Below are 24,208 nucleotides of genomic sequence, written 5' to 3' on the forward strand. Positions count from 1 at the left end.
TGGTGATGAATGAAGTCAAATCCAGTTGGTAACCAGTTGGGCCAACACCTGTGGTGTTCCCCAGGGCACAGCACTAGGACCTATTCTGTTTAGCGTGATCTGGATGAGGAAATTGAGTGCACCCTCAGTAAGTTTGTCTGAGGGCAGGAAGGCTCTTCAGAGGGCCCTGACCAGGATGAAGTGATGGGCTGAGGCCAATTGCATGAGGTTCAACAAGGTCAAGTGCCGAGTCCTGCACTGGGGCCACAACAACCCCAGGCAATGCTACAGGCTTGAGGATGTGTGGCTGCAGAGCCACCCTGCAGAAAAGGACCTAGAGATGTTAATCAACAGCCAGCTGAACATGAGCCAGCAGTGTGCCCAGGTGGCCAAGAAGGCCAATGGCATCCTAGCCTGTATCAGAAAAAGTGTGACCAGCAGGACCAGGGCAGCGATTGTCCTCTTGTACTTGGCGCTGGTGAGGCCACAGCTTTGACTGCTGTGTTCAGTGTTGGGCCCCTCACTACAAGAAAGACATTGAAGTACTGGAGAATGTCCAGAGACTAGCAACAAAGCTGGAGAAGGGTCTGGAACATAAGTTTGATGAGAAGCAGTTGAGGGAGGTTGAGTTATTTAGCCTGGAAAAGAGAAGGCTGAGAGGAAACACGATCACTCTCTGCAACTACCCGACAGGAAAGTTGTAGCAAGGTGAGGGTTGGTCTCTTCTCTCCAGGAATGAATGAAAGGACAAGAGGAAATGATCTCAAGTTATGCCAGCAGAGATTTAGATTGGAGATTGGGGAGAACTTTTTCCCTGAGAGGGTTGTCAGACACCGTCCCAGGCTGCCCAGGAGGTGGTGGAATCCCCATCCCTGGAGATGATGCAGAGCCTTGTAGCTGAGTTGGTGAGGGCCATGGGTTACTGGTGGCTGTGTGAGGTGAGTGGTTGGTCTTGATGATCGTAAAGATCTTTTCCAACCCAAATGATTCCATGTTTCCATGGGAAAATATGGCATTTAGTGAAATGAGAGCTTCTGGCATCTGAAGCTAGTGAGGCAAATCTGAGCATTTTTTGTCAAATGTGGTATATGTGATTTGAGGCTATTGGACTGCGTTGTTCAGCTCTTCAGCAAAATATATAACTCACTTCTATCCTTCATAAAAGAAAAAAAATATGCACTTCTAAATACAGTGTTTTTTCAGTAGCATTTTATTGTACTGTAATCATACTTTAGCTTTTTTAGTACCATTAGTTCACATAAAACTAGGAATAATCAGAAAATTTATTCTTTTCCCCTCTGGGTTGACACTGAGAACATTTTATCAAACTTATTATGAGGTTGCACTTTCTGGAGCACTGTGATCACTGTGACAGTGTTGTGAAATGCAGCTGAAATGACCACAGCATTGCGGATGCCAGTAGTAAACTTCAGAGACCACAGAGCTCTGACTCTGATAGTGGGCATTACACTATTTTTCCCGTTTCATAATCTTTCTTGCCAATGGACAGTTTCCTCTTAACTGCATTGATATTTTGGTATGTGCAGAGATTATACCATTTTCACATTTTCCTTTCTCCTTTTGCAGTGTGAGGAGCAGCCTGAATGGGAATGTAATTTATACATGTACCTGTACTTTGTGATTTTCATCATCTTCGGGTCTTTCTTCACATTAAACCTCTTCATTGGTGTTATCATTGACAATTTTAACCAACAAAAGAAAAAGATAAGTAGTGCATATGCTACGTATGGCTCTGTGATTGCTGCAGAGACCAGGGCAAGGGAAAGTTTTGTAAGTAGAAGCTTTGCCACGTTAGCCTCAAGACTGATGTTGACAGAACAGATGTAGAAACCACCTTGCAGGATTTTTAGAAAAGCATAGTTGTAGCAGCTCCTAATCCCACCATAGGACAAGCATCCTGAAAATACAGGGATTCCCTGTGCACAAACACCTCAACCCATCATCTCCCTGTCCCAAAGTACAGCCAGGGTCACGGAGAAGCAGCTTGACCTGAGAGTTCTATTTCTACAGCTTTGTAGGCTCTAAACAAAGGGCTGAGGTTCTTATATTTTCTCCTCTCACCCAGACTTCAAGTGCAGACAGAATCTGAGTCTTGCCCCTCCTTGGTTCCCTACACTACTCTGTATCTTGTGCACTTTGCCTCCATGTGATAAGCAACTCCTAGAAGTACATCTCATCAAGACTTTCTTAGATATTTCTCTGAAATTTACATGAAAAGAGAAATAAAAAAAATAGAAGACAATCTAGCCCTGAAACTTTGATGAGATTAGCTAAGCTCTTTTCATCAAAAGTAATAGCTTTGTTCTCACCATATACTTAGGTGGCCAGGACATCTTTATGACAGAAGAACAGAAGAAGTATTACAATGCAATGAAAAAGCTGGGATCTAAGAAACCTCAAAAGCCAATTCCAAGGCCACTGGTAAGAATGGCATCCTTCAGTTGAAATTTGTGTAATAGATGAATAGTTCTTTAACAGAATAAATGCAATTCAAATTCCCAGTGTAGGAGGGTGATGACTCCCAGGTGAAAGCCATTTAGTATCTGTATGTATTTATTTTGGACAGTATTTGTAAGCCCAGTGACCTGTGGTACAAGATTCCCATTGTTCTGCAATATTGAATAAAAGTTCAATTTACATATGCAATTTATATATGCTAGTAGCCACATGCTTACATTGAATGAATTCATGGCCCTAGTCCAAGGTCTTTCAGTAGTTTCAAGAAGCATTAGGAGTAAATGGCTTTGAAAACTCTATCATGTAACCATTTGTCATAATCTTGAAGTTTATGAAGCTCCAATCAGATGCAATATATTGTCTACTTCCCTCTACTTTCTGATCAATCAAGAGACAATGATGTCATCATTTTGACATGGTTGAACTGTCCTAACTAAACCTCTTTTCCTCCAGAATAAATACCAAGGTTTTATTTTTGATGTCGTGTCAAAACAAGCCTTTGATGTCTCCATCATGATTCTCATCTGCCTTAACATGGTTACCATGATGGTGGAAACAGATGACCAAAGTCAAGAAAAAGTGAACATCCTTCATAAAATCAACATGCTTTTTGTTGCCATCTTCACTGGGGAGTGCATCATCAAAATGCTGGCTCTGCGACACTACTACTTCACCAATGGCTGGAACATATTTGACTTTGTTGTTGTGATTCTGTCTATTGTAGGTAGGTGAACCTGGATTTCCACTTGAATTCCAAAGTTCAAAAGACAGACATAACATTAATTAGACAAAGTTAAAGATTTCATACCTTCAATTCAGAGAACTGTATCCTAAGCGTATTTCTTTTTATATGGAATTATAATACAGAATAATGCCGCCTAACAGTGGCTGGTGTGATTACCAAAATGATGGGGTTTGTCATATCACAGTACTGGCTTCAATGTACACTTGGTTCATGGTGATAAAACATGGTCCAGAATTGACTTCATACACTTAACCCCAGTTTGACACAGCAGCCAGAGACAGAGAAGTAAGAAAGCCACATCAAAAGGGCACCTGTGCATTGCTACTGTTTTGCTATTTACTTTTTGTTACAACAGTATGAAACATCTTCTCATTGACTAATTGCTCTAAACTCTCCCTGGTGGACCAGGGAACCTGCAAGATACCAAGGCAGGAGATCTCTGGTGCCCAGAGAGCAGCCTGTGCTTTGAGGGCCTTAGGCCACCTGGATTTCACAGATCTGAGTCACCCAGAGAACATCACTTTCATGTAGTTATCGTCAAAGCCCTGACACCAGATGCTCTGGATATGCCCATAGCAGCCACTTAACCAGAGCTTCACAGTGGTCATAATGTTGCCTCATGATCAATCTGGTCATTTCAGTTCATCAGAGAACCTGGGCCATGCCAGTGAGCCCTCTCCCAGGCTATGCTGGAAGACATGAGCTCAGCACAGCTCAGTGCAGCCAGGGACTGTTGACATTAGACAATCTGGACCAGGTTGCTTTGTTTCTGCAGAAAGAGTTTACCTACGGGGATGCACGCTCACTGCCTTACTAGCACAATCTTAGCCCTTAGTTCCCTCCCAGTTTATGAGGGAAACTGGAAAAATTAATAAGCAAACAAAGAAGGAGATTTCCAGAAGAAACCTGCACTGTTTTGGTGGTGGCTCCGAAAAACAGGCCCAGCACATCAGCATCTCTATGCTGATACACTAATATTTCACAGACAAAAACTTTGTCATATCAGAAAAATTCTGACCAACTGCACTCAGGGGAAATTTCTTGAGTGGGTCATGGCCAAATGGTGCAGATATCTGTGTCCTATCTGAGTTGACTCTGTTTTCTTATTCCCAATAGACAAGCTTTCCCTTAATAAAACTGCTGCTACCATTGACACATTTGCTATTTGTCTCAACAAAGTTCACAGGGATTAAATGGGCCTGAAAACACTGATGATAATGTTGTTCCCTTTACCGTGGGTCTTCCAGTCTGAGGAAATTTTCATTGATTTTGTCCATCATCATGACTGATTTCTTTAACAGGAAGCCTGAGATTTTTTGATGTCCTAACTTACTGTTTATGTCTTTTCTTTTGAAGGCACCGTACTTTCTGACATCATCCAGAAATATTTCTTCTCTCCCACGCTCTTCAGAGTCATTCGCTTGGCTCGGATCGGCCGGATCCTAAGACTCATCCGGGGAGCCAAAGGAATTCGAACTCTCCTGTTTGCCTTAATGATGTCCCTACCTGCTCTGTTCAACATTGGCCTCTTGCTTTTTCTGGTCATGTTCATTTATGCCATTTTTGGCATGGCTAACTTTGCCTATGTGAAGAAGGAGCATGGGATTGACGACATGTTCAACTTCCAAACCTTTGCTAACAGCATGCTGTGTCTCTTCCAAATCACCACGTCAGCTGGCTGGGATGGTCTTCTCAACCCTATTTTAAACACCGGACCACCATATTGTGACCCAAACCTTCCGAATGCAAATGGTTCAAAAGGAGACTGTGGAAGCCCTGCCGTAGGGATTTTATTCTTTGTTACTTATATCATTATATCATTTCTCATAGTTGTAAACATGTATATAGCCATTATTTTAGAGAACTTCAGTGTAGCCACTGAGGAAAGTACAGAGCCTCTAAGTGAGGATGATTTTGATATGTTCTATGAAATCTGGGAGAAGTTTGACCCTGAAGCCACTCAGTTTATTGAGTATTCTGCACTTTCAGACTTTGCAGATGCGCTTTCAGAACCTTTGCGCATAGCGAAACCAAACAAAATCAAACTCATAGCAATGGACCTGCCCATGGTCAGTGGAGATAGGATCCATTGCTTGGATATTTTGTTTGCTTTTACAAAAAGGGTGCTAGGAGAATCCGGAGAGATGGATGCCCTTAAAATACAGATGGAAGAAAAGTTCATGGCGGCCAATCCGTCTAAAATCTCTTACGAGCCGATTACAACGACTCTCAGACGGAAACAAGAAGAGGTCTCCGCCATCGTCATCCAGAGAGCCTACAGGAGACACTTGTTTCGGCGCTCCATGAAACAGGCATCTTACTTGTACCGGCACAGAACTTTTGACAGCAGCATCCTCGAGGACGATGCACCAGAGAAGGAGGGTCTTATTGCTTTCATGATGAACGAAAACTACGGCAGGCCAATAGACAAATCAGAAACTCTGTCCTCCACATCCTTCCCTCCATCCTACGACAGCGTCACCAGAGGTACGAGTGATAATCTCCAGCTGAAGATGACAGACTCGAGCAAAAGCGATGAGGCGATAGATTGTCTTCTCTCACCGGACAAGGATAAAGAATCAATTGTTTAAATGTTTGTTTAGAATGCTTTAAAATATTGTTTACAGAATGTAATGCTGTAACTACACAACAATTGAAGCAGCCTTCTTATTAAAAAATAGTTGTGAAAGAAACAATGGAGTTTTTACCCTTAACTACAGGAGTCTAATAAGTCATATAACCTTTGACCCTGCTCTGTTTGACTTGTCTCAATATTTATATTTATATATGCACAGAAAGAATCTTTGCAGGGTCATAGCTGTTATATCAATGGTGTGAATAAGAATATGCTAGACTGTAAAACAGTAAACACAGTGTATATCTATCCACAGATAAAGCCTGGCTGTATACATTCATTTAAGGTCTTACTCATATTAGTGTGTTTACTTATGGCAATGTATGACCTTGCATTCTAAAAAGAAAAAAAAAAAAGATATCACAGCTGCTGTAGCAAAATGTAACACTTACTGTATATGTTGTGAATGGTCTTTCATAAATTTATTATATTTGATATTTTTTTACTTAAAAAGAAAACGTCTCTTTTTCCATGGAGATTAATGATCCTTACACTCTTCATGATGAACTCTGAGTCAAGGTAATAGGAACTTGTGCGATCCTCGTCTTTGAAGAGGAAAATTGTTGCAAAGTAAAGGATCAAATTAGCAACATTTTAACTGTTTGTTACAGTAAGCCCTCCCTCTTGGGACCTGCAACTGCTCATCAGCAGAAATAAAAAAAAAAAAAAACAAAAGCAAAACACCACAGAGAAGGAAATGATGTCAAAATAATGAGAGAAATGGTTTGTTCTGTCCTTCAGGAAACTAGTCACTAATGGATTCTGTTTGTAAAACTGTTAATAAAAGCACTAATTTTTTAGTTTGTTTCAAGAATCTGCTTTGAATACCGCAACCAAACTCACCATAGAAGTAGTGCACCACGTTTGTGTGTAGTGCTCCAAAGCACCATCTACACTTTCAAAGTTTCTGTTAAAGGTAGTGGGATAGGTTACATTTTCCCCAGGAATACTGAGCTAAGCAGCCTTACTGGAAACTCTGTGGATCAATAACACTCCAAAAATACTTCTACTACTACTGCCACCACTAAAAACAATGCCAAATGGACCATGCAGAATGGCTGCGACAGTGTGATCAGGAAGGGAGGGGAATTGCCTCTGGATCTGTGTGCAAACTTTGAGGGTTTGAATCCTTTCTATTCAGTATCCATCTTTCATTTTCTCAGACAGATTACTGGGGAAGGACGAGAAGTACAGGCACCGATAAAGATAATCTACTAGATATCTTCATTCCTGTAGGCAAAGTAAGGTTTGCAGTTGTTGTGTCTATCTGCTTCAGGCCAAAGAAATGACAATGAGGTGAAAGGTGGATGAGTGGCTGTAGAAAAGTATTGGAGGTTTTACATGCTAACATAGTTTATTATTTATTATTAAACATTCAAGCTTGATAAAATGTGAGAAAGTAGTTATGGAATATAGAGAAAAGTCCATCATTACAGACAAGTTGGTTCTTTTTCAGCTTCAGATTGATTGTACTTGGGTTTGGTTTGATTTCATGGAAAATCTTAAGATTTCTGTAATGAGACATTGCACTTTAAGGAAGAGTAATTTTGCTTTTCACCTTGGAGAAGCAGAGATGTCAAGAATGTATTTAAGGGGTATTGTCGTTGACATTTAGTTACATCCCAGGTTGTAAAGGAGTCAAAATCCACGTGGGGTTGACAAAAAGAATTAAAACAACATATTACAGTCAAGTTTATCTGTGGCCATTGTTATCTGTCCTCTAAACAAGTCAGAACACGTAAAGATAACATGTCAAAAGGTTGACAACATACCTGTAAATATGGGCTAATATATTCTCTCCATTCATTGAGAGTTGTCTCAGGTATTCACTTGAGAGTGGTCTACTGGTTAATTCAGAAGATTTGCCATCAGAATTCCCAGGGTCTATTCCCGATTCTTACTACATCATTTTTAGGCAAATAATTTAACCTATCTGTGCCTCAGTTTACCCATCTGTAAAATGGGGATAATAATACTTACCTACCTCACAGGGATGTTGTAAGACTTTCTGGTTGCAAAGTGCTATAAAGGAATGAAACGTACTATATAAGTATTATTATAATCATGCTCTTTTGCCCTTTTAACCCCATGTCTATGGTATATAAGATAGGGCTGTTCCTCTTGGGATTTTGTTGCCTTTAAATCTTGTATGTAATTAGATTCTAACTTAAGGGAACTACTCTTTGTTCCTCGATGTGAAAACACTCTTTATTCTTTCCTCCCTCCCCACCCCTAACCCCTCCCAAAAACCAAAATTGCTCAAGGCTTCTCAAATTAGGGAAACTATATACAGATTCCCTGTGTATTTATGCTGTAATGTTATTCTTACTGTACATATCACCCAGAAAGATGATGAGATTTTTATATTTGTAAGCATATACATATATATATACACACATACATACGTATATCTATACATATATATGTATCTTGTGAGTTTATAGAGCGGCTGACACCCAGAGGACATTACTTACTGATGAAAATGCTTTCTTCTCAATGGGATTTATTGATCATTAGCAATGAGATACTGCCTATAAGGAAACATTTAATTAGAAAATAGTACATTCATTATTTGCCGAACAAGCATTTATTGGCTAACAACTGATAAAATTCAATCTCCTTCAAACATTTAGAATGAAAAAAAAAAGAGGGAAATATACTAAGAAAAAGGAGTATTTCTTTTGTGTTTTTTGTCATATGCAACATAAACAGTTCAAAACCCAAGGAAAAAGTCAGCCTACCCTCAGCAGTACTGGTCCTGCAGGTTTTAAAATATTTTAATTATTTGCAACTTACATTAGAAAATATTCAGCTGATTGTTATTAAGAGTCAGGCGCAGTAATGATCGGGATGTAATGGGACAATTAGCTGGTCACTGATTATATTAGAGAAGAACTCTTCCTCTGGTCATTTCACCTTTGCATTGAACATTTTCTTGTCATTGCTGTGAGATCCTGTAGTACTGATGCAATTACAAATGGTTCTACCTTTTACTCAAAACCTGTTAAAAAAAATAATCGTAATGTAAAAATCAGAAAGAGGATCTTAACCACAGATGTTTACAGTGCAATGTTCTAAAACTGAATTGTAAATTACTTTAAAAATCTTTGTAACTGGAAGGTTGCTTTTCTATTGGGTTTTCTATTGCTTTGTGGCACATTTCTTTAGAGCTGAAGAGGGAATGATATCTTTGTATGGTAGGCGGAAGTCCCCTCACAAACTTCCAGTAACCTCATTTGCAGATCTTTATTAATTGAAATGCCAATCCAAATACAGCAATGATACAACCTCCTGGTGCAGTGATTTAGTTAAAGACACTAACTCAATAGTTGGCCCACACTGTCTATAAGCATGATGAGTACAACCATTTTTTCTGTTGATTTGTTCAATAAAGGCTACCACATGAATCACTCAAGCTATGAAAAGAGCAAGGAGAACATCAGTCAATACCATAGGACATATTAAGCTGTTTGTACCTGGAAAAATTCAAGTTTATTATGTTTCTTTATTAAATAAATAAGGATAACAAATATTTCCTGTGCCTTTTTTTTTTTTTTTGGTTGATTGGGTTTTTGTTGTTGTTCTTTTGTTGACATTTGTATTCTTATTTCTCTGGCTCTTTTTCAGTACATTTGTTGGGAAACGCATGGTGACTTTTGTTAGACAACTTGCTAATGTAAATACCTCCAGTTTAGCTTGCATTGTAAGGATTAAAGGGTTGAGACAAAGCTTGTTGAAATCCATGGAGAATTTTTGAGTACTTCGGATGTATTTAAAGCTTACTCTAAAGCTTCCCCTCAAATTAATTTTTAGAGTCAGCCCAGCACTGATATTTCAACCTGTCCCATCTGATAGAATTATCTGCAGCGGTAAGTTTTACTGGAAACGTGGGATCCCACCTAGAGGTTAAAAATAGTGTATATCAATGAGATTTTCTTAATGGTAAAATGGATGTCTTTCCAGTTTAATTGTATTGATTTAATTTTTGGTTATTGTTATATTAGCCACACGTTAAAATTCTTACTAAACAAAAAATAACATCCTTTCCAACACATGCATGATGTAATCCTGGAAAGAGCTCCAGAAGCAACACGGTTGACCCTTAGCTGTTATCAGATTTGATAGAATCAGCCTTATCTTCACTCAAGCTAACACCAATTTGGTTACCATGTTTCAGTGCTCCAGTTTCTATTGAAACGTGGCAGGTTCCTAATCAGAACAAAATTGAACTGATTTAAACTCAATGAAAAAGTCCACTCAGTCCTTTGACAGTCAGTATATAATAATGTTTTACAATGACCTGGGGCAGTCTGACTTGTGGAAAAGACTTTTTTTTTTTAATAAATAAGCATTTGCTAACATGTGACATGTAATAATATGACTTCTGAGTAATTGTGTGTATAGAATAAATCTGTCTGAAAAATTTCCAGCAAGATATTTTTGCTTGGAAAGAACAACTTGATGAAATTATAACTCTCTGTGGACACATCAGCTTGGTTAAGGAAATCCCTGTTTAGAATTTGTGGTCAAAACTCCTTCAGGAAGGAAATTCAGGGTTATAATCTCTGATATTAATATTTCCATGACAGATTTTTACTAGAATTGCCTAATTCCTATCTATGTGCTCCCATCACTGTGCTAGAGGCTGCTTTGGGTTACAGGACTCTTCTTATTTTTGTGCAGACCTTGGAGAAGTTTCTAAAGGCTTTCACAGTTTCCTTTTTTCAGGAAGAAATTTTAAATTCTTTTGCCAAAGGAATTTCTTGCTTTCCAGCCCTAACAAGAAACATGGAGGACTGTCTACTCAGTGAAAGTGAATTTTATAGGATTTTGTAAAAATCAGTCAAATTATAGTAGTTTCATTTTCCTTCTTACTTTTGATGCAAATGGTCTTACTAAATACCAAGATCATTTTGGAAACAAGTCTATGTTAAGACAGTTACAGCACTATGAACAAACTCGGGCAGTTTTCCTAGACAAAGCCACATATTAGCAGCTTGCTTTATATTTAAAGATAATTTCCACCAGGCACACACACACACACACACACACACACACACACACACACAGATTGGCTGTGCTGGGTGAAGAACAAACATGGAAATCCTTCTGAGTGTTTACATATTGCAAAGAAATAGCAGCCATGTCAAAGGGAAAGCATGTGAAAGCAAATAGTCTATGGGGAATAGCTATTGGCAGTGAGCAAAAAAATGCTTCAGGCTCAAACGTCACCGATAACCCCATGAGGGCTGGAGATGTCGGGCTGCAGTGTGGGTATGGATTTGTCAGCACCTCCACCCGAGCTATTTTAGCCAGCTGACAAACAGGGCTGTGAGAAGCTCATGGCCCATGTGCTTTTGTCACGGCAAGTTTTCTGAGACAGCTGCTGCAGTTGTTTTTCCCTGGAGCCTCATTGCTTTATACTGGGTAGCAAGTTCCAGCCAGGCTAGGGCATCAGGAGGTCTTTTGTTCCTTGCAAGTAACTATATTGAATACTTCACAGTCCCAGAAACAATGATCCAGTGTTCAAATGTCGACAGAGAAGCTTAAAAAGCGAGATTTTCATTCCAAAGGAATGTCTCCTGTTTGGTTGGCTGGGTTTTAATTATTGTTTTATTTTTATTTCCCCAGAACTTGAAGGATATGTCCTGGCCATATTTGCAAGCTTTTTATTTTTCTAACAACTATGTTAGGAAAAAAATCTGGGACTTTAAGAGAAAAAGAGCAGAGACTGAGACAGTTGTGATGAAATATGCAAAGTGGTCCTAAAAGAAGTTAAAATGCTGTCCTCTGTTAAAAGGTGACTTGAACTATGCACCTGTAGTTTAAAACATCTGTCTTCTGCAAAATCCCAGTTACTCTTAAGGCAAAGGGAATTTAACTATTGCCCCTAGGGGAGGCAGGCTCCAACATTTTTTTTTTTATATGGACTCTCCCAATTGCTCACATTTGTCTTAATTTTTAATCTTCCTATATCTGCAGACCAGACACAAACAAAATAATTTTCAATTTTAGCTCAGGGGTAAGCTATGCAGGTGATAAGAATTTCTAAAGAGGATACAGACCTGGAGCCAAGGGGCCTAAGGCAACACGGGATAATACAGCCCTTGGTGACATCAGTAATATCTTGGAGTACAAAGGACTTTTTGTCTTTTTGGAGGACCAGTCAAATTCTACTAGGAAGAAACCAGGAGCATGGCTTGTCTTGGTGATGTCTGAGAAGGAGAAAAACTCATCATACAGGGGCTGGCTTTTTAGAAAAAATATGTGTAATTATATCCCACACGAGGAAAGGATGATTACAAGTCTAAAACCGTCTCCTTCACTCAGGCTCTTTTCTAAATGAAACCACATGTCCACTACACTCACACTACTCCTTGTAGGATCTGCAGACCTGCTGTATGACTATAGGTACTGTTCTGAACCCACTTCCAGCAGACATGGAAATGCTACAGGCTGAAGAACTTCACACTAGGCAAAGCTTACAATCACAGATTGACCTCTCAAGCAGATGCTCTTCCAAAAAAATGCTCATCTCATTCCCAGATATGCTCTGCACTTTTATAACATGAAGGATTCTCTCCATTTTGCTTCTCTTTCCCAGTTTGCACCTGAGTGGGATGAGGTCTATGTGGAGGGATAAATCCCCAGTGAACCTTTGAGACTGCTTTCCTTCACAGGCTGCTGCAAATTTTCTCACAATGGAGCATTGCAATGCTCAGAAGGCACACCTACTGTTTCTGAAAGGTGTTTTGTTGATCTTGAAGGAATTCAACATTTTACAGAGTTGAAGGCTGCAGACCACAAGTTGCAGCCACAGCTACCTTAAACCTGAAAGAGGTGTGGACATCACCTTCACCTGTGCTTGCTTTACCTCAAGGGCCACTTAAGGCAAAGAAAGGGCTAGGCAGGTTTAAACAAACTTCTTTCTCTTGCTATGGGAACAGGGCTTGAAAGGATGCTCTGGGGTTTAGCTGGGTTTGTTGTGAGGTGTGGAGTTGGTGTGAGGTTTTTTGGAAAGACTTTGAGAGAAGAAGGTCCTCCCAAGCCTGTGACAAGGTGGGGGTCTGAAGTCTGAGAATGGATCGCTCTGGAATTTGCAGGAGGAGGTTTATAGCTGTGATAAGTTCAGCATCACTGTTCTGCAAATGTGTAGGTTCTTCTCTAGAGTCAGTAGTTGAAATGGGGTGAAGATAACTGTTTCCCTTGTGCAATACATAGAAGGGGAATACTGAAGATTATATCATCCCTCAAAGAAGGGCAGGTAACTGAGGATCTGCTTAGCATAAAACACAGGAAATCAGATGTTATTCGTTCTGGTGCCTTGAGATTTGTTTAGATTGCCTTCACTATCAAACAGAAAAATGCTTGAGATGGAAGCTATTACACTTCTTACTTTCCATGAGGAGCTGGGAGGATGGCTATGCACCTTAGAACTAAGATCAGTCCTGTACCTCTCCCCCTTGCCATGCTGCTGTGAAGTGCTTCTCATCAAAACTTTAAGACAATATGGGAAGAAGCAAGACTGGGGGTAGGAATATCCAATTCCTTGATTTGCTTTGGTATGAACAGTGATTGAATAGTGCAGTGGGTGGATGAGGGGGGAAGTTCGATGGTGATGCCATTGGCATAAATCACTTGCAATAGGTGGCATTCATCTCGATAGCATCAGCAGTGATGCACACTGGTAAGCAGCTCAGACGTGCCTCTGTGTGTGCAGCACAGATAACTGCTTATCTGCATGACTGGTGCTCCAGGTTCCATTTGTCCCCGTAGAACTGTTGCAGAGTTTAGCTGGGCAGGCCTTGGGGTTTCACTGCACAGAAGGCTGCCCTGACTACCCTCTCCAGGCCGCGGGGAGATACAGAGGGCAACAATTTGAATGTGCTCCTGCACGTGGGGCTCCAACAGTTGAATTCACCTTCTAGAAGATCTATCACAAAGCACTGTGGTACAGCAAGTCAAAAGATGAGATGTGGTGGGCTAGAAAATGAGAGGGAATGAGAGCCTCTTTCACTATTTTGTTGTTAAAACTCAGAGCTGTGTTGGGGGACTGAGATTGAAGCCCTCTTTCTAGCTGTCAGAGGAAAACCCCTCTGAAACCCTGTAATATTTAAGCCCAGCACTGCTACTCCTGTTAGGAGTTATAAGCCAAGCAGTTTCTCTCCTTTCCATATAACAGGGCACACTGCACAGCTTGATATTGATATAGAATAAGAAATTAAAACTGCAATTAAGATGATCTGGTTTAAACCTACATTTTTTGCCATTCAAGCCAATGTGAAATTGGGAGTGTGTGCCTGGTGAAAAAGCAGCTCCTTGCAATAGCATTTGCAATATAGCCAGGTTAAAGGAGTGACCCCACTTTATCTACTGGAACAGCAAAAGAAAGCAGCAGAAATACCATCTCACTTCTCATGGATGAAGGCTTACTAGGCTCATTGTTTTCTTCATTTTCCCTCAAGCTTTTAGTGATTAATCAGAAAGGGAAGGGCTCGTCTCGGTGAAGTCAAGTTTCTGATCCTATTCTCAACTTCAGACTGCCTTAGTGTAGCTCAAGATAAGTTGTTCCTGGGGAAAACAGGAGTGTGTGGTGCAAGGGGAAGTTGGTCAGGTGTTCACAGGTTACCAAGGATAAAATCCTGATGTTGACCCATACTCTTGCACCATGAGAAGGTCTTGCATTTCACGTATGATATGTGTACGCTTGGACCCATAATCCACAAAGACTCCAGAGCTTATGTTTGGGTAAAGTCTGAAGGACTTAACAGCTTAGGGGGCCAAAGAAGCCACAGCTAGCCAGTAGCTGTGATCTCCTCACACCTCAGCCTCTCTGGGAAGGGTGGGAAGATCAGCCTGAAGATTAGTCAGCCTTCACATTCTTGGAGTGTTTAGCATAGAAACACTCCTGGACACTGACAGGGCAAGGTGAAGAGCTACCCAGGCTCCGGAAGGTGGTAAACGTGGCCTTTGTCCAAATCTAGCAGGAGTAGTAGGGCTATTGCTTCATAAGATTGTACATGACATGGGGAGCAGGGCCTGATTTGCTGCCTTATACCTCTCAAGTCCAAGTCTATTTGGAACAGTGGACAGAGCACACTCCTTCACACTTGAAGTGGGCCATACGCTTTAGTTTCCTCTGAAAGAAGCTTAGTTCATATGCTCATAACCATTGTGGGGGGTTTTCAGTAAAACCTTATTATCATCTCCATGAAGGCAACCAGAGTATGTCTTCCTTAGTGATCTCTCCTGGAGCTGACTCCAAATTAAGTTAAAGGGAGTGTCCCAGAACAAAGAAAGAGATAAAACATGATCCTGTGGGAATCTTTCCATCTGATGATGTGTGTAATTAGCAGTCTGAGCTTTTGTAATCCTCTTCATCCTTGGTGTAGGTAGCTGATGGTTCAAGTATAATGATTCTGGTCTCAGAGCTGTGTCCAAATCCTGACCCTAATGCTTAAGGTCTTTACCCAGCTCTAATTTGAGAGCTTTGACTCTCACATCAGCTGACTGCATGGATTAAATGCATGTAAATACCCTCATAGTGACTGGCAAAACATGCCTGTGACACCATCCTAAATTGGGATGCTCCCTCTCCAGGGGTGTCAGTTTGATGTTATCACCTACTCAGCAAATAAATCCCTTTATTGAAGTAGGGAGACTTCATGCTCTCCAGTCAGGCCTGAAAACAGCTGCTTAACTTTACTTCACCTTACTTTTCTAAACACCTCAGTACAAAGGTGCTTTTATTAATGCTTCAATATCATCTCTATTTCAGCTCATCTCACTATGAGTCACTCTCATGTTTGCACCTTGGTGCACTGTCTTATTGGCCTGTGATAGAGTCAGGATGAGAGTTTCCATTCCAAACACTCATCTCGTTCCTAAGGTCACAGGTCTGCCTGCAAGACGCAGATTTTCTTAATGGTGTCATGTCACTGATAAAAGCCATGAGAAAGTGTTCCCTTCAATGCCAATCAGGCGTTCCCTGATTTACAGCACTTGCTATGCAACTGTGCACAAGGAAACTTCTCACATCCCATATAAGGCATGCTTTCCCCCACCCCTCTGAAATGGTTGAGGTTCTCTACACTGGTTCCAAGTGCTAATTTTCTACTGGCTTCCTTATTTGTAAGGATAGACACGAACTTCCGATTATTAGTTGGGTATTTTATTTTTTTTCTTACTTTGGTTGTAGGATTTAGGTGAGTACAGCGAAAACATACTCTCTGCTAGCCTCAGTCATCAGTAGGTTTGGAGCAGTGAGACACACAGGTCTGATTACCTGCATGGTTAACATCATGTGCTGTATTTCCAGCTCATAGAGGTTACACCCATACTAGTTGCACCTTGTTTTTCTTACACAGAGGTCAAGTCAGATGGCAGAACTAAACTCTTATCTCCCTGAGCAGGGTCTCATTTTCCAACCTGCTTAGCTGCCGCAGTCCTTCACCCATCTAAAACACCTGAAAAACATGTCTGGGAGAGGCAGATTGATTTAGATCAGAATGGTCCCAGGGATCTTTCACTGTTGACCTATTAGGTCTTGCTGCTGGACTGGCCTCCACCAAAGCTTCCAAGAAAGGAAATGATTGTTGTGAAAAGAAATGTAGGCAGAAGAGGCAACTGATGATGGGAGACAATTAATGAGAAATGGGAAGGTGTTTGAGAGTACAGGGAGGCTAAATATAGGTGGCATGGGGTAACCTAGGGATGCCACCAAGCTGCTGCCAGTAATGGAAAACACACAGGGAACAAGCGATGCAGTGCTCAGAGCAGCTTTATAGTCTAGATGATAGTATACCAGCACTGAAGTCTGTGCCTGACCATGTCTCATTTAGTGGTATAGGAATAATCACTTTGACAAAGGACTCTCACACCTGGGGAGCAACCCTGGAAGTTCCCCAGACAGGCTGCTTCTCCATCTGTTCAGCCCCAATGGCTGTTCTGTCAAGTCACCTAAAAGTGTGACATATCCTGGTTTGAGAGTTCTCCTGGGTAGGCTTCTCCAAAATTAAGGACTTTGGGGAAGGATTGTCTGACTTTATTAGTTTTATTTTCCCACATGTCTAACCAATCTCATCATAATCTAAAAAATAAAACCAGAAAAGCAAAGCTCTGCATATGTATGCATATACATGGAAACACACATCTGAAGGCAGAAATTCTGAGGGCAATTTACCTGAAGAGGACTCATTATCTCGATATGGGCTTCTGAGGATAATTGTCTGAGTCAAAAGATGGTCTTCATTTTTAGAGGACGGAGAAGGCAGACCATTTTATACTCTAAAAATGAGTGCAACGTTAATGAAGCCAAAACCACAAAAGGTCTCAATTACACTCACATTACAAAGTGACCACAAAACCTAATATTGCAGGAGTTCATATGTCTTCTGGCTTGCAAGATGACCAAAAGGAATGCAAAGCATCATCTGACTACTACTGTAGCCTCTCCTGAGGAGAAAACCTGTTGGGTTAGAAACCTGTCCCAAGCTGCTGTCAACTCAAGATGAAAGCGCTGTTTACTGTTATTGTTGCATCCTACTTCCTAAATGTCTTTCCTTTTTGTTTATAGGGGAACACAAATGGAAGCAAGAGGCACCTTGTGCTAGAGACAATTTGTCTCACTAGTGACAGCAGCATCATCACAGGACCCGAGGCTAAAGTGAGACAAATGCATCTGACTCAGCAGTAAATAAGCTTTCTTCCTCTCCGCATGTGCAGCATGACTACTGCTGATCCATAAAGGATGCTCTGGGCATCTCGTAACAGCAGCTGTCCCTCTGTTTAGAGCAAAAAGGCATCTAAGAAATCTTGGTATGCCTCCTGCAATACACAGTAGGAAAACTCAAGCTGCACTGCAGGCTAAAAGCGATCTTGCAGTAGGGCCAAAAGGTTCAAGACCCAGTCGTCCTTGTCATAGCATATTAAAAACGAGTAATCATTCAGCTATGCACAAAGCAAAGGCTTTTATGTAGAGCAAATGTAATCTTCTGCCGCAAAGCAGCATGAGAAGCAGCAGGCAGGCTCCAGGAGTTAGCTTTCTGCTGATTCTTGGAGTCTCTGTGAAAATTGCATGCTCAGCAAGACTTGGGTCTCTGAGAGGAGGAAATAAGTCAAGGAATCCCCCTTTTTTTTTGCAAGAGATTTACCAAATAGCACTGATAACCAATTCCCTCTATCCATGAGCTGCATTGTTCATGACCAGTGTTTGAGGCTCAGTGGGCCGTGGGATGCTTCATGAGAGGATGGCAGCACAGGGGTATCAGCTACGCTGATGTGCTCTCCAGAAACACAGTAGCTCCTCTTCCTCTTTCCCCCCCAGGCTTTCAGTATGGAGGTCTCCAGCTCATTGCTGATTAACAACGATTCTCTGACTTTCAGTGAGAGTAGTTCAGCCAGCAGATGTTTTCTCTTCAGTAGTTGAACCAAGTCTCAAATTCAAATCTTTTGGTCCACTTTATATTTAACAATTTGACTGAACCAAAATTACATGTATGTTTATTAAGGATAGCTTTGGCTGAAGACATTATATTGAAATGTCCTGCTTCAGTATTTGTACTCTGCAGTTTTCGCTTTGGATACACTGTTTCCTTATCTATCTTATGTTTCATTAAGATTTGGACGAAAAGAATACTAAGCCTTGGTCCCATCAGAAGTCCCTGGCACTACCATCAATGAATCAAAGAATGTCATTGCTCTCTAGCAGCACTCCAGCCTGAAGCTGTACCATGTCCTGGAGGCGAAAGTCTTCATTGCCCATTGGAGGTTTCGTAGCACTGGAGAGCATCTCTACATTGTTAAAGCAACAGTGGGCAGAGCTGTGAGCTGCTACAGCACAGCACTGTAAAGACTTGGTTGCAGACAGAGATGAGCCCTGCCAAGGTCCAGCCTACCCAGGTCCAGCCTGCTCCTTTGCAAATGCATCACTGGACTCCATATGTCAAGCTCAGCCCTGCCCATGAACGAAGGCTTTGTCCTAGGTGGCTGATGCTGTGAAGAACCAAGGCCATCTCATTCCTCTTCAAATGTCTGCCAATATTCTTTATATGTTATTAACAATTGGACTATGTCCCATTTCATTCAAATTTTAAAACGGAGGTTAAGAAGTGTCCTGCTGTGAAATGGTAACTGAAAGTTGTTACTTGAAGCCTGCTTGATCAACTTATATCATTTTTTTTACTATCTGTCATATTAGCTTTCTCCGTAACAGCTTAAGAAAATAATCACAGTCCTAGAAGCTTTTGGTGGCAGTGGTCATATTAATAATCTCTTGGATAGACTCCTTCAAGTTATGAAAATCTCCTTCCAGACACTGAAATGTTGCCTCTCTGGATAGGGCTAGGTCTGTGGAATTGTCAGAGCCCATGCAGTCATGATGACCTGCAGTCCCATCTCTTCTTGCTTTCCAAATGAAGCACAGATGCCAGGATGCAGGCATCACAGGCTCCTCAGTGTCAGCAATGTTATGCACTCATGGCACCATGAAGGTGCCACTCTTTTGCTGTAGTTAGGTTTATGAAAGGATCATTGCTCTTACTCCTGTGGTTCAATGCTTCTAACATTCTTGCGTGAGTAACTGATGGAACTGTTTTTAGTTGAATGCAACTGACAGCACTGCTCTTAAACAAAAAACAGGTGATTGTTTGCTCTTATACTCTCTATGAACAATAAACCCAGTAAGATCATCCAGCTCCACGCTTGCATCTCTCACTTTAAGAACACAAACCCTTGAGTATAGTCTGCCCACATATTTCTGGTGGGTTAGAAAATATTTACGTTGCAACAGCCATTGCTGAAATGTGGTCACTTCTGGGAAGAGAAGCAGCTGCTGTTTACTGAGGGAAGAGAGGCTTTGTGGTTTGAAGAGTGGCTGGAGAACAAGATTTTATTCTGATAACATCACTGCTGAGAGCTGCAGCATCATGTAGACATGCCTTTGCAAAACAGGCATTATGTAGCTCAGGTGCTGATGGGGATGTAACCACAAACATGAGCACAAAGGCCTCTGTCAACTGATTCTTCTGCTGTCCTGGGTAAATTCTGCAGCCCATTCTGATCTCTGTGCTGTTTTAACTAGCTTGCTGCAAGCCAGCAGGCTTAAAATGAGCTGGTACCTAGCCTTAGAAGATCCCGAAGTGCAACTGAAGGGTTACACTGCAGATTAACCCCCTGAGGAAACTGTCTGCTTTCTCTGCCCTCCCGGAAATGGACGGATGGAGTGTGTATGCACAGAAGTGGTGGAGAAACAAAAAAACCAGTGATAATTAGCTTGTTAATTTGAGGTTAATAGATATGATTGCAACCCAGCAAGGTCCAATCCTTCCTTGCTTGAAGCTCTGAGACATCTGACCTGTCACTCTTCAGGACTGTAGTTGGAGATGAGGCTACTTGGCTGACACTAGAAGGTAGGAAGAATCTTTCAAGTAGACCAAGGGACACTAGGCAAATATTGGGCAAATTTAAAGCACTTGTATACCTTTCAGTTCTTCTTTTGCATTTCTTCTCAGAAATACCCCTCCTCAGTGAGGATTTAGAAAATGGGTGAGAAGAGTTGGGAGTTCTCCCACAGCTCTATATGGACAGATGAGATGTCCCGTGGTGTAAGCTATGGAAATGTACCATCCCCACTCATCCCTTTCCTTGACTCATGTGCAGGTGTTGATAGCTACAGGCCTGTTTTGCCAGATATCTGAAAACAACTGAAGAGGTGAAGCTGAAAATGGCTAAATGAGATAAGTAGAGAGTAGCCTATAGATTATTTTATTCCATGAGGAAAAGGAGACAGCTGGAGCCTATCCCTAATATGGCTTAGCTTTTTCTGTAAAGGTAACGTAAGGGCAACAGTGGTGGCACATATCTCAAACCAGGCAATACCAGTCTTATAGAAATGCTTGTTCATTTAGACTAAGGCTTGTATGAGTTTTATTTGACTACCAAACTGGATAGGCCTTTTTTTCTAATGGGATCCAGTGTGAAGCAACTTTTAAGCACTAACAAGGAGCAGTTTGAGTCCGCTGAGCACAACTCTTTCTTGTCCATCACTTTAACACGATGTAGCAGTCCAGGGTTCTGCAGTGACATGCTTGGAGTCAGCAGACTGCAATGGCTGTGTCTGTTAAACTGCAGGACGCTTTGGAAGCTGCACTTGAAGCCCCTCAGGGGCAGCAGGGATTGACATTGATCAGTCAGACACAGAAAGTCTCTCAAGGATGGGGACAGAAGCAGCACTGCTACAAACAGCAGCTGGAGATTTTACTTCTCTCCTGTCTCCTACCTGCCTGGAAGAAGCCCGTGCCACCAAAAGATGACATGTGAGATTTTCTGAAGCAAAGTCAGAGGAGATTTGGGATTGTTAAGATAGCCTTTCAATACCAAAGTGTTAAAGCCTCTGCCAGAGCTGTACCCAGTGCACAGTGATAAGGGCCTGTTCCATTTTCGTGGTGGCATTATGCTGCACATGCCACAAGGCCAAGTCACAATGCTGAAAAAGGTGATGAGACACTCGATACACCAAACATGTGGTGAATCACAAAGGACCATGAAGAAATATTCAATCAGATATTTGACCACAGCAACACACTAGCCATCCTGGATGCAGTATATCATCGTCCGCCAAACAGGACACCAGCACCTGACAACTGTTACAGTCCATCAGCCAGGCACGGGTCGAGCAGGAGAGTGTTTGCTGAATTTATTAGGTTTTATTGTTGTTGCTGCTTTGGAAGGCTGCCTGCTCCCAACAGAACAGCCTCCCCTCTATCCCCCATCCCCATCCCAGCTGGACGGGATGGAGGGGGAGAGACGTGGTGAAAGAGACTGGTGAGCAACGGCCTCACTGCCATCCCCTGCCTGAGAGGGATGGCTGCATTTGTCAGAAAGCTTCCATTAGTCCTGCATGCCAGCTATAATCTCCCGACCCGAACACAGCAACATCTGCTCCAGAGCCAGTATTATATAACCACAATTGGCCTGCACAGGGCATGTTAAAACCATGGACAGGAGAGAGCCATTGACTCGACTGCAGAACTTATCTTTAGTAAGAGCTTTTCTGTGACTCTACAAACCTCTGTTGTCTGTTTGGATTTTTTCCTTGGTGCAATATGAGGGCTCTATTTCTTGCAAGTATTTACATGTATCCATAAGCACTAGCTGCTTGAACTACTGATCTTAAATTCCCAATCCTTGACTACGTGAAGTTAAGAAGAGGGTTTTTTTAAATATGGTGACAGTGTGATTACACACAAGTCAAACTCCAAAGTGTCAGATTTGTTGAGAGGGTAAAAATACATGCCTTTTTTAGAGAGAGAAGGAACTGACTGGAAAATAGTATTAGTCTGAGACAGTCTGAAGCAGATAGAAGGATTATAAAGCAGCTCATTTAGGACTGCAGAATTCCTTTCCAAGGCACTCTTTTGCAAAATGTTTGGTGACTCTTGTGCACCCAACAGAAGGCCTCCAAAAGCAGCACAAAGAAGGCAGAGAGGGACTGTAGCCCCATTATGAACAGTTGCAAATCTCTGAGAAGAACGTCATCAACTGTACTCAAGTGACAGCCACGATTAACTTGGCTGAAACCAAACAGTACAGAAACATATAAGACTAAATTCAAGGATGCCTCGGAAACTGCTAGGATAATCTGCTGCAACAGCAGCTTTAGCCAAAAGGTCTAGACAGACTTCCCTGCTGCTCCATGAAAATAATGTGTTGCCTTTTACTGGTTTTAAGTGATTCTGTGCGTGCTTGTGCACAGTGCACATGCTCAGATACACAGACACCTTCTCCTTTCCTCTCTGGGGTGGTAAAAGACCCACTTAATGTGGAAAGACCCTCTCAACATGTAACCATGGTCAACCACTTAGCATTACAGACCCTACTGTACCAAGGGACAGCCTACCTTTAGAAGAATTGGGAGTGCACAGGAGTAAAGGCCTGAACATGCACAGGTCATGGCACAGGAAAAAAAAAAAAGGAGTGAGGGCAGAAGAGTACTTTTATTTTGCTTTCAATCTGCCTGTCTGGCTCTTGGAGGGCCCCAGCAGCACCCTCTGGTGACCTGAGCTGTCCCAAACAGCCAGCAGTTACTGAGAAGAAGGCTGGTCTCTGCAGGGCTTTTGCTATTACTGGAATAAATCATTCAAAACTCTGACAGTCTCCAGGGGGAGTTTGAGGTCATGGAAAAAGTGATGGGGGAGGAGAAGGAAGAAATTCATTGTGAGGCTTCTAGGAGGTGGGTGATGGTTACCTTCTTTGCACAGTCATCCTGTACCAGCACTGACTTTAACTGCAGAGGCAGATGCTTAAGCAGGTTAGGGTGATGTGGGCAGGAGAGACATTAGTAGCTGTTGCCTACCCCAGTTTCTACCTACAGGGAGGTCGTAGAGGGTTATTGATCCTACAGTCTCTTACAGGGGCAGTTCAGTTGCTGCCTTAAAGGCGTCTCAGGCATGAGGCACAGCATCCTCCTACCACCAGCAACACCTGCTAAATGCACAACGAGCATTGCTCAGAAATTAATTCTTTATGTCATCTCCTGACTAAATATCCTTTTCTGCAGACCAGTGATGCAGCTTGTCTGCTAATGCTTCTTGCTACCTCTGAGCTATCACAGTACAATATGCCTGGCACACAGGCTTCAGCACATGGGAAAGCCTAGACAGAAGTGGGCAGAGTGTCTCCCTGGTGATACACACATTAGGTCTCGTCTGCTTCCCATGCTGCCCAGAAAATACCAGTTGCCTGCAGCTCTCAGATTAAAATCTGTGGTTTATAACCTTGATTTCTGCAGTGGAAGTCAGTAAAATCATGGGATAGTTTAGGCTGGAAAGAACCTCTAGGTGTCTAATGCTCTGCTCAAAGCAGGGTTCATATCGAGTGTCTGATATTAAATCAGGTTATTCAGAGCCCTATCTACTCAGGTTTTTATTATCAGCAAGGACAGGAATGGCACAGGCTCCCTGGGTCCCTATTCCAGGCTGCATCACTGTTTCGGGGGTTTTTTTTCCACTTATATGTGATTGAAATTTCCTTTGCTGTAAATTGTGCTGTTGCTTCTTGTTGTTTTGCTGTGATCCCTGGAAAAATAAATTTCCTCATCGATTCTACATCAGGTAGATGAAAAAGGCAGTGTAGTCCCCTCCTACTCTTTTCTTTCCTCCAGGCTGATCTCTTCTCACATACTGTGCCCTCCAGCATCTTAACCATCAAATTTCCACTTTGCTGGACAAGCTGCAGTTTGTCATATCTTTCTTAAATTGGGAAGCCTGAAATTGGACACAGTAATCTAGATATGGCCTTGTGAGGTTCAAAAGAAGGAAAACATTACATCCATGGGTATGCTGGCTCTAATTGAGCCTGATATATATTAGACT

General features: G+C 41.8%; 1 protein-coding gene across 3 annotated transcripts in view; it reads left to right on the forward strand.

The window, feature by feature from the left end:
- Positions 1-5,793, forward strand: part of LOC104551552 (sodium channel protein type 5 subunit alpha) — a 175,584-nt gene extending 169,791 nt beyond the window's left edge. For all 3 annotated transcript variants that reach the window (XM_061996676.1, XM_061996677.1, XM_061996678.1), the window contains exons 24-27: positions 1,567-1,708; positions 2,321-2,421; positions 2,911-3,181; positions 4,559-5,793. In XM_061996676.1, coding sequence (XP_061852660.1) covers positions 1,567-1,708; positions 2,321-2,421; positions 2,911-3,181; positions 4,559-5,793 — 1,749 coding nt within the window. The remainder of the gene's footprint in view (positions 1-1,566; positions 1,709-2,320; positions 2,422-2,910; positions 3,182-4,558) is intronic.
- Positions 5,794-24,208: the final 18,415 nt, after the last annotated feature.

This window comes from Colius striatus, chromosome 5, assembly GCF_028858725.1.
Source record: "Colius striatus isolate bColStr4 chromosome 5, bColStr4.1.hap1, whole genome shotgun sequence".
NCBI classification, from domain to species: Eukaryota; Metazoa; Chordata; class Aves; order Coliiformes; family Coliidae; genus Colius; species Colius striatus.